The sequence below is a fragment of the Watersipora subatra genome, chromosome 7, assembly GCF_963576615.1.
Source record: "Watersipora subatra chromosome 7, tzWatSuba1.1, whole genome shotgun sequence".
NCBI lineage: Eukaryota > Metazoa > Bryozoa > Gymnolaemata > Cheilostomatida > Watersiporidae > Watersipora > Watersipora subatra.
In genome coordinates, this window is record NC_088714.1 from 20,388,689 (window position 1) to 20,400,832 (window position 12,144).

A 12,144-nucleotide genomic window follows, 5' to 3' on the forward strand; every position below is an offset into this window, starting at 1 on the left:
ACTATCGCTTATATCAGCGTATTCGTACCATCTGTACATCAAAGTGTAGTCTCTGAGTGGTAAACGAATAAACATTTGTAAGTTTTGAAAAAAAGGCTTTAATTTAAACTAAATCCAACAAAAGCAACTTTCTCAATGCTTTATTGCCTAACAGATAACCCAATATTTTGATATCCTTATTTTTACTGTAGATATACATGTATATATATACATATCCATAAGCACACATACTCTCAGGTATATATAAATACTTTTAACTGTGCCTTAATTGTGTGAGTTGAATATTGCGAAAAAAAAACAAATTTCTAATTTAATCTGGGCCTCGGAAAGGTCAAGGAAGCTGAAACATTCCGATAACTAACAAATAGTTTTGTGTGGTAGATTAAAAGGCGTTATTTTAAAAGCCTCGATACAAGATTAACCAAATCTGGATTAACAAATCCATTAATATGTTGGCTACAAAAAATGGATCTTTCTGAGAAGGAAGCTACGATAAGAGTTTGTAAATAAGGTAGAGCGGCTGAAGGTTACAATCGCTTAAAAATGGTCTATAAATCCCACCATTAATAGATAATGGGATCTTTTATGTAAAATAATCTGATATCGGTCACAGCATGCCGTATCACCATCTTGCTCAGCTACCACATCCTTGCATATAACATCTTTCGCTTACATGCAAACTAATGGGCTAGCACTCCTCTACAGTACCAGCATATTTACACACTTAAAAAATCTGGTAAAGTTGATGTTTTGGACCATCTCTTAAATTTTATAAGTAGATTACCAAATGTTTGCTCTTTTTGATTGCAAGTCATTTGGACGACTTTCCTGTTTAATTTTATGTGTTACCAGATCTTGTTGCTTCATATGACACATAACTACAATCAGCAATCGCAACTATAACAAATTTTAATTTTTTTATTAAGTTTGCCAACAGAAATCATGTATAAAAATAATCTGAAAAGGAAATCTTGTATTTATTATGTGATAATACATGCCAGACGAGTTATTTCAGCGTATAATTATTATCACATCTTTATTATGATTGCAATAGTTATTGAGGGTGATTTTCAACAATGTTGAGTGTATGATGCTGTGAATAAGTTGACAAATACCTTATTTATGGTGGAGAAAATGAGCAAAAGTAGAAGATTCTCAGCTGTAAACTAATAACATAAATCTGGCTATTATTAATCTTTTATTACTGTATTGACAATAATTTTATTTCAAACTTCCTATAAATAGTCTAAAACTTGTGTCATTCTACATAGCCATAAATCAAACATATTATATACATATATATATATATATCTATATATATTACTTAATCGAAAAAAATTTAATTTCAAATATAAATGCTTTCCAAATTACGCCATACAAGTATCATAAAACCGAGAGCAGTTAGTCAATCAAATAAATAAATAGTTTGACATATAGTATTTACAACACTGTTCCTTGTTAGGAGAATGGTGGAGCATTGTTTAAGCAGCTCGCTATACTATTTTCCCAAATCTGTCCGAGTTGTATGCAATTAGTTCATTTCGTGTAAACTGAGATGAATTATAATTATTTAATCTCTCTTGATGCTAAAAACCAACAAAAATGACTTTAATATAGCACTGCCTTAAATACATAGCATTTGCTTGTACAATGTACATTCAATGTACAATGTACATTGAATGTACTTTGTACAATACGTATGTACATTTTCCAACAAAGTAAACACATTGTTGTGATTTACATTGAATGTACAAGGTAAATCACAACAATTGCAAACACATCTATCCATCCCGTTTTTAGGTGGTTTTTTATAGCATAAGAACGGATTAATTTGCATTTAGTTATTTTATATAGGAAATATTGCTTTGAGATATGAGAACATTGACATACAAGCTCAGTCCTGAAACGGAGTAAGCTCGTATGTTGAGGTATGACTGTACTACTATTCTCCAAGTTGCTTTAAATAGCTCCTTTAGCATAGCATTGCTTAAAGAAACAACCTTTCCTTGAAACCATTACCAACATTAATCAAACATCTTTTTAATTATATACTATTGACAATTCAATTTCTTATCATGATAGTTTTGCTTCCAACTAACTTATGATCTGACTACACTATAGGGTTTTGACTGGTTCAATTATATAATGCACTTGAACACTTTATTTTCTAAAAGACACCATATTCTTTGAATATATTTGTCAACTTTATTTCCAAATGTATGTTTATAATGTAGCCTTCTAATGTAGTTTTCTTATAATGAGATCAGCAACTACCAAGTGTGGAGACTAACAAAGTGAAGGCTCAACAGCAAGTAAAAAAGTGGAGAGGTAACAATGGAGAGTGGTCTTTGTTTCTTTGGTATCTACCGGTAGCTGGTTTATTTGCAACACTTATGACTGTCACGAGGTTATACATCATCATTGATTCTGATTAAATATGCAAATGAATGGAGAAAGTCACTCTGTCATTTTATACAGACTGGCCTGGGAAGAAAAACCTTTATAGACTGACACAACTCCCGAATGGCAACTCATGCTGGATCGCCCCCCCCTTCCCCCAGTTATTACTAACCACTTTAATACAAAGATAACATGACTCATTTTTCAAATATATAACAATGCTGCCTACACAAGACGTACATACATGTATATATCTTGTATCACCTATAAAGAGTTGATCTTGTGTCACCTAGAGAGTTGATCTTGTGTACCCTGAAGAGTACGGTTGCTCAAAACAGATTATTAGTGACATTTATTAGTGAAGTATGTTTCTATTTGGCCATATGATTAATATTTTACTCCACGAAAATTTTATTTTCAATGAAGAGTTCTCTTTAGTTAGCGTTTTACTAAAACTAACTGTGTATATATTATTGGAACTTATATATATATTATTATAATATTATTGGAACTTATTTGGCTTATATATATGTATCAGCCGAAACTGACACCACGTCTGAGGCTAGCCGGGACAAGCACCTAGCTGAAAAGCTTTAAGACTTGTTAGAAATGTTGGTGAACATCAAAAGCTTGTTTGGTTCATTTAAACTTTCAATGCATATGATTTCAACTTGGATAAAAAAGGGTAGATACAAACTGAGTGTTTGACAAGCAGAACTTTTCTCAGTAACCTTTTTCAAATTTAACTTCAAGAGAGTGTTTCACAGGTCGCTGAAAATTTGTACTTTGTTCCCTTATGTAAAGCTGGCTGGTAGCATAAAGACTATATTCCATATAAAAACTGAATTATTATATGAACAGTTCTGGATATGATTTTTACAATCTGTTTATTATTGTAAAGTTCATGGCTCAAAAAGCACTTGCTTGTAGCTGTCACACTTGCTATATATTTCGCTAATCAATGACATTTAATAGTACCAGCAGGTACTTATGCTTTTTACCACCCAGATTGTGAGCCATTTGCTGGGTTGCTTTCCAAAAGTGAATCTGCATTAGGATGACACTTGTAAGCTGGAATATTGCAATAAATGCTAAGTAGTTGGAATATTGCAGGCGATTGTGTATCAGAGAAATACAGGTCAGTGTCAGGTTGGCATATTGCTGGCTATGTCTAGATAACAACTTATGCTGCAAATAACGTGAAAAACTTGAATTAAAAAACTAAATTCAGTCATAAAGCTTCAACTTTGAAAATTGATGCAAATTTGAAAAAAAACATCCATGGCAGATGCACACTCTTGCCATGTAGCTCTTTGTATAACAGAAAAGATACAGAAAATTATAAACAGAAAACCCTCCTTTTTTTGTTATTTTAAATCTATTTTGCGGAGCATCAGAAAGTAATTGGTTGGGGGTTCCATGTTGCAGCCGCAAAAACAAATACGTTATTGAGCTCAGGTTGCAATAAAACTAATGAGCCAAGTTTAATATTAAACTTATATGATTCAAATACCGTTACGTCAGCAGAGGTTTCTAAAGGGTGATTTGTTCAACTATAATCTCGCAAAGGTGCACACACGGTGCAAATGACAAGACATCGAGCACTAGAACCTGATGCGTGTACATATTGGTAAAGAACATTTAGAAAATAGACCATAAAGGTACTTTTACTTTTTGACATCTTAATAAAATACCTTTATGAACTGGTTAAAGTTGGAAGAAAGAAGCAGTAGGTGCGGACTGCAAGGTATGCTGGCGTACTGCTCGTTCAATTCAAGGTCAAGGTTGATGTCAGCGCCAGGAGGATAAACAGGAAAATAACTGCGTTGGCAGATGAGGTGCTCCGAAAGCCTGAGCATTCTATCTTTAGTCGGGGCATCCCTGAAACCATGTTAGTTAAAAATATGAACTTTGCAACATTTTCTACATTTGTGAGTATCACCTGAAAATTAAGACCTCACTAACAACCTGTGCAAGACCAAGAATCTTCCATCTGAATCAGACCAGCTAATTGATAAGAATGACTAGCCTGTGCTAGTTGTGGATCAGTATAGTTGAATCAGTTGAATCCTGATACCACAATTACCTGTTTGTGGTATCAGTTAGTGATAACAGTTATTCAAAACATGCCATGAACATGCTTGGCGGAAGAAAATTGAGGCGTATAACTTGTTTGTCAATACTGGTTGCTAGCGCCATTCTGTTAAGGAGGAATGAAGTGAAAATGCGACCGACAGCAAGGCCGAAGGAAGAAAAACAAATTGATAATTGATCTGAGTTGTTGGGTAGAGCTAACCGCAACTGGAGCAGAGCTTCACAGACCAAATGATTAATCGCACCTTTTTTTCAGCTCAAAGCTCACGCTTGACAGATCTGCAGATTAGACCGCGCCAGCTCGTAATCTTATCAGAGCAAAATTGGATGTCGGCCAAAACACGGACGGTTTGAAGTGACAACAGAATGTTTGCGATGATATATTGGAAGCCATATCCGATGAGATACTTCTGAAACCCGCTCCGCTTGCTTGCCTATCAGCGGTAGAGATTAGAAGAGTGATATCAACGGCAATGTATTAGGGATAGAACAGCGTGTGTACACAATAAATGATGTGATATGATAATGGGAACTAGTCTAGTTTGAGCTGTTAAACGTGTTAATAACCTTGAAAAACTCAAAGGAATCAGAAGAGTGAAACAACGAAACCATGAGCAGTTAGGGTGATGAAATGTGACTGACAAATAAGGCGAGAAAGACCACGAAAAAGAACAACCGTTAGGATCACGATTTTCCGCTTCTTCTCTTGAAGTAGGAAGAAATAGCTATGAGAGCCAGGATAATATATTAGTGTGGGCGACGAACTTGAAAAGATAAGGTCGAGTGATGGAAGATGAAATAATGCGTTGCATGAAAAGCCTAATAAAAAATAGCTGCGGCTAGTCATTTCGCCGAGACTGTGTAACAGCATATTGAGAATATTTGGGCGAAGAGCATAACCTTGTCACGCACAAGGAAGCTTTTAACCGCACCATTTACAGTAGAGACTGATTTGTCTTGAGGTACTTACGGGGCTGTTGCAAGTGTGGAGAGAAATATGGATGTGAGAAGTGAACTCAGCATACATAGACAAAAGTGTGTAGTTATTAGTAAAATATGGTGATATGAATTGGTGTCAAACCCATCAATGATAGAGACTAGATCAGTACGTCAGCCGCCAAAATCAAGTTTGAACAGAAATTCTTTTTACAGCAAATCCATAAAAACATGATTTCAATGAGCTGACTTTATTGGCAGTATGATTTTAAGTTTTTAAAGCTAGTAGGCATCCTTCACTTGTCATATCACTTTATTGGTTAGCAGTAAACGCATATCAAAGTCAAAATTGAAGTGTATCAAGTAGATATTTATTACATAGAACCCCTGGAACGTAATAGCTAGCGCACGTAGCACATCGCCTACGTAGCACGTAGGCATAAACGCACGCATGTATTTTTTCCGATGCGCTGGCAGTCGTGTGCTGTGAGAAATCGTCTGAGAATAAATATGTGCACAATCATTCTGAAATGTGACAAGGCGGTAGATTGGCTCAGGTGTTTGAGTGTCAGACTGTAAAGCCAAATGTCATGAGTTCGAATCTCATATGATGCAATTTTTTTCACAATCTTTAACAATGGCTTCGAGCAGACTAATAAACACGGCTCCTGTTATAGTAAATATCGAGCGATGCAAATGCTTTAAATAACACTCAAAGGAGCTGAATGCATTTTCTTAGCAGAATGATTAGATTTCATATATTTGCTATTCGTAGAGCGTCATAAATGATATTCATGTTGTTGATATTATACTAATTATTTTCATTTAAGTTAGTTATTGTTTCAATTAGTTCACTACTTGTAGACTAATAGCATCATTCGGACTACTCAAACAATACCTAATATTACTAGTAAACTTCCTCTACATAAAAATTTAGCGCAACGCTAAAAGTTATAAAACAATTTCTCAAAAAGCATATTTATTAAATTACACAAAATATCGATCACACAATTTTGATTGCAAACGCCAAATATTACCATTTAACAGATTTAGATTTGCCTCTGATTTGTCTGTGTTCCTTCTAGAAGCTCTTGAGCAGGAAGACTGAATGAAATACTCTGATGATGGACAGAAGTATAGACAAGAAATGTGCAAACTTATCAACAACTGAGACGATCTGGTAGCCATTTGTTAGGAAACAATGAGATACTAGTTGGATGCAAACATTGTTGAGACTGAGGAATGAAGGGAGGGGGGGGGGGGTGAAGGAGAGGGGAGAAGGAAGGGGGGGGGGGGTGAAGGAGGGGGGGGGGGGTGTGAAGGAGGGGGGGGTGAAGAAATCTTAATTGTAATAAAACTCTGTCTGTCTGTAGCCATGCAAAGAGCATTAGAAAAAAAGGATTACACTGCATAAGAATCTAACCCAGATGTTCAGATGTCCGGTCAGGTTTGCTACAAACCACACCACTCAATCCCTAGGTTACACAATGAATTAATTATGCATATAATATATCTATTATATGCATGATATATATATTACGCATAATATATATATTATATGCATGATATATAAATATATTATGCATAATATATGTAGAATATGTATATATTATTTTATTGGCAATAATTTCATTTCAAATAAAAATGTTTTTCAAATTAAGCCACACAGCAATAATGAAACAAACAATAAAAACAGGGCACTAGTTAGCCAATTAAAATTAGCCAGTTGAAATCTTTATAAGTGCAATAATAATAACTGCAATTTAATAGCTATAATGCTTATAGTTATTCCATATGACGATCTCTCATGGCACACGGAACTGGCAGCACGCTGTGTCGTCTGTCAGAAGACAAGCTAAGAAATTAAGAAAAAAGATTGCTTTTAATGCGGTTCGAACTCACAACCTTCAGCTTTGTAGACGGACGCTCCCTGCCCCAGCCGATTGCCTTGGCACATTTTGGAATAATTGTGTAGTTAATTATTACACTTGAAAATCTTTCGCGGCGCACCAGACATTCAGGGTGCTAGTAAATATAACAGAGATAGAAAATGGCAAGGCGCCTCGAATAGTGAAATCATTCAAGGTAAGTATTAGCTCATAAAAATAACATTTTATTACAGGAGGCCATCCCCAACACAAGTGTTTCATCTTCACATGTAACGTAGAATAACACGACTTAGACAATGGGCCGTTTACAATAAACAATTCATTATCATTTGGATTGTCTCCCTCGCCTTATGAGGTGGTTGTCTCCCTTGCCTTATGTAAAATTAAGTGATTATTTACCAACATATCATTGAAGATAAACTTGCATAAAATTTTAGTAGATTATCAGAAAGTACTAGTATTTTTCTATCAGTTGCGATAATTTTGATATTTGCGGTGATCTGACTGCCAGGTGGTTTCAAGATTAAAATCGACCAACCTTCATTGCGATTAAAGCGCTCAGAAGAGAAATGAGTAAAAAAAGATAGGCGGATTACGATAGAGCCAGCCAGCTGGTTCATTTGATTTGATGATAAAATATAAATGCCTGCTCCAACAGTGCTAGATGTATTGAAACCAGACAAGGATTTTTCAATAGTAGGCTACACTATAATATAAAAAGTAACATGCCTAACGAATGGCAAAGAGAGTTATGACACATCTTATTTTTAATTTTGGAGCAATGATGCGATATGAAGCATTTGTTAGGAGCACATTGTTGGCTACGCATTATGCTGTCACATACATTCATTCACAAATCACATCAATATTATCAGCTTGGTTTTTGATCTCAAATGGTTCTCATAATTAACATTCTATGTCAAATACCGGCATTATTCAAAATATGACACACTCATATGAATAGTTGTAACTTTTAAACTCACACCTAGAAATCATATGTGACTAAAACATAAAAACAAAAAATACAGATTTTGAAACTAGTGCAGTTGGAATAAAGTTCTAAATATAAACATTCAACCTATCTCTGAGACACCAAATACACAATATATTCTTGAGTGTACAACGCGAACAAACTGTCTCCAACGTGATAGCACATGTACTACCCCGACTATTCTCTTACAGCACCACACAAAGGCATTCATGTGATTTTTTGTCCAATCATCCAGCGGCGGCCAATACAAAAACTACCACCTGCTTAACCTTGTCAACTTTTGAGAAGAAACCACACCCTGACTCTATGCAGAAGGACACATCAGAATAATCACTTGCCAGGGGTTAACTGAATGGTTGATTTCACAGATTTTGACAACCAAATGATGAGTAACGGACAAACCACAATACAAAGTTCTTTTTGTTTAGCAAAGCCAAGTAAAAACCATACGGGTTGCTTAATGTGATTGGCCTAGGAGAACAACAGTGCAAGAGATAAGCTTTCCTGCGAAGGCAGTTTCCTATACCCTTTGTTGTCAAAAATCTCTACCACTCCTTTTCGTGCCAACCTTCAGTTCTGGCCCAGGCTGCAATCATAGTTTAGTTTGGGTGTGGCACTATCCAGTGGCCATACAAGTAAGGTCGCTGTACTAATCAGTAATCACCTATGATGCAGTACGTCTTAATGCTAGAAAAGTCAAGTCTCAGAGGCTGCTTTGATGTCACAGATCTATGAAGTCTAAACCAGTGGTCCTTAACCCTAGGGGTTCAGTGAGCCAGTCTCAGGGGTCCAGTGAAGCTTTCTCAAAGGCAACAACGGAAGTCATACTGAGTTTCAAGATCATGTCTTTATAAAAATGTATGTAATTTGATGTGAGTTTCTGCATTGTATTGATTTTGTACTGTGCATACAGTGATGTTAATGCACTGTTCATTTTGTGCACCGGTGAAACATATACGTATGTGAGCAAAATCATATTTTATTTTTGGATAAAAAATGGGTTTGGTGAAAGAGTATATAAAAGTAAAGGAGGGAGGGTTTCAGTGCGTCCAACAAGGTTAAAAACCACTGGTCTAGACATTAAAAATGGGTCAATCATCAGTAAGGTTTATGCCTAGTTCAAATGATTACTAATTCCCAACAAGAGATATCCAGATATCTCTGGTCCAGAAAATGGATCCAATCCATATTTTGGCCAAAAGATATCTGGATACAAGGTTTCATTTCGATCTCTTGTCGGGAATTAGTCATCATTTGAACTAGGCATAAACCTGTTATAGTTTTGTGGTGATCAGGCAATGTTAAGTTCCATAAATTTGTGAGGGGAGAGGATCGATATGATTGGGCAGTTATAGCTTTGGTTATCTCCTTATGGTTAAGTCAGACGAAATGGCCGGAGAAATTTTGGTGAGGTGCGACCCGACTAATGGTAGGGCCACACGATACAAAATTCTCACGAAATCGGCGAAATTTGGATGAAACGATTCGTACGAATTGACATTTGGACGAATTCGTCCATCGTTGGTTGCGCACGATGAACGAATCCTGTATTGGACGAAACATCAGAAATTCCTACGAATCGTTGTTTGATTGGTCGGTTAAAAAGGTTAGTTGAATGATGAAGGTCGTTTTATTTGGCGCATGTTTGTACTGAAGCAAATGATTGAAACGGAATCGGCTTCAATTTATCACCGCGTTCTGATTGGCTAGTTGAAAGTTAGTTTCGTACGAATCCGTGGTGGGGAAACTTCGTGTGGCAGGTCAGAAATTTCATACGAATGGAATTTCCCAGATTAGTTGAAATTACACGATAGGTGTAATTTTAGGGCCACACGATACGTGTGGCCCTACCTTAAGTAAAACTGGTATTTCATTTCATTCTAGGTTTTGTTGGCGCTTCGTCCTTGTGTAAAGTAAGAATTACCTCGAATAACATTTTGTTTCTTTGCAATGTCAGATACGACTTATAGATTAAATAAATATGGCGGTTATACAGTTTGGGAGTAACATCTAAAAAAGAGGGTGCAGAACATATACAATTATTATTTTCAGGTTAGTTCTAAGAAAACGTGCAACACTCCTTTAGACACCAACCATCATAGGCATAATGAAGAAGTTTTGCGGAGCTAATGAAAGTTAAAATGTGAAAACTATATGGGAAAATATGTAAGATATGTGAAAATAATCAAACAATAAACAGACAGAGTCCATACCAAGATATCTCATTGGCAGCCATTTGGAATAGGACGTCTGTGGCCACGAGTCCTATGGTCACCCCTTCGATAGTCAAAGTTGAAGGATTATTCACAAAATGCACGGACCGCATCTACAATCATCCATTTAAATATAAAATAAGATATAACGTACTCACTACATCAAGATAAGTCGAGATACCAAACTTGAGCAATACCAAGTTCACTACAGAACCTTTGAAAAGGTCCAAGACTGAAGCATTTGGTTACCAACATTATTTTTTGATAGACGAGAGAGACTATATTTAGCAACTTTTGTCTGTCAATGTTTGAGAGCTATACCTAGCCACAATTTAGCAAAGAGTATAAAAGATGAATGGCTGCCAGGGAAGAACCAAGGCTAAATGTGTGTATCCTATTACAATCTCAAAATATTGCACACTGAATCGACTTTTTGCCTCATAGCTGACTAGTGATACAACTTTACTAATATTCCATATCCAGGCAATGATTTAATCTTGAAAAGGTTTGTACTAAGTAGGCTTCTTCTGTTTATTGATAGCTCGACTGATTACATAGGCTGGAGTACCATAGAACCACCCTATCATTTTATACATCTGCTTGAAAACAACAGGAGGATACTTAATGAAGCATTCGAAGAAATTCAATCCAATCAAAAATTAATGAGACGAAAAAGGTGCCTCTTTTTTGACTACTGCACAATATTAACTATCACATGCTACAATTACGTGTGTATAGCACCAAACTTAATATAGTCTGACATCTGGCACTACACCAGAAAGAAGCTTTGTAAGCGTCTTTTGCCGAAGAAACTAGTTGAAAAATGATTACCTATAATCATATAGGAACTAGCTCTGAATGCTTTCTTCGACAAAAGTATATGCAAACAAAGGATTTTATGTAGACACTAAAACGTGTTGCGTTGAAAGGGCTTATTTGCAAAAACTGGAATAATAATGGATATGCCATATTTAAATTCTAATGATACTTTGTAGAGGCCATGTTTCTATATTCTGGCATATTCTACATTTCTGTTCAATGTTGAAGCCAATGGATTTATGGGAAAACTATGTTAAGTTAGCACACATTGTGGGTATGTTACCCTTGAAAGCTATGTTAAGGGTAAGCTAAGTTAACCCACACAAAAAGAAACTTTGTTAGCAAATAAACTACAAATAGTTAAAAATATGCAAAAGATTGAGAGACAAATACCAATGGCAACAGTTTAAATAGTCATATACATTATTGTCAAATGCTAGTCTCCATTGACAGGTTTTTGGTATATCATCAAGTTTTGCGGCTGTTTATCCTAAGTATGATTCGAATAACATACATAACCTACAATCATACCTCGACATACGAGTGTCCCAACATACGAGAGAATCGAGATACAAGTAGAATTTCAAGCACGTTTCTACCTTAGATACGAGCATAAAAGCCAGCGCTATATACGGCCAAGAAGTGGCAAAGTACGCGAAAGGTCGCTTTTGATAACAGCAACGCTCAGTCTTTTTCGTCAAATCACTTTGAAAAAGTTTTAAAAAGCTAGCTAAAAGTTCTAGTGCAAGGGAGGCAAAAACCGAAAAAGATAATAACAAATTAAGACGAAGACAAAATTACC

At 35.8% G+C, this 12,144-nt stretch overlaps 1 protein-coding gene across 1 annotated transcript in view; it reads right to left on the reverse strand.

Annotated features, from left to right (window-relative positions):
- The window catches only part of LOC137399915 (DNA polymerase alpha subunit B-like), an 87,586-nt gene that overhangs the window by 9,313 nt on the left and 66,129 nt on the right, over positions 1-12,144 (reverse strand). The window contains exons 13-14 of the mRNA XM_068086177.1: positions 10,524-10,636; positions 4,095-4,281 (exon numbers count right to left, since the gene is read on the reverse strand). Coding sequence (XP_067942278.1) covers positions 4,095-4,281; positions 10,524-10,636 — 300 coding nt within the window. The remainder of the gene's footprint in view (positions 1-4,094; positions 4,282-10,523; positions 10,637-12,144) is intronic.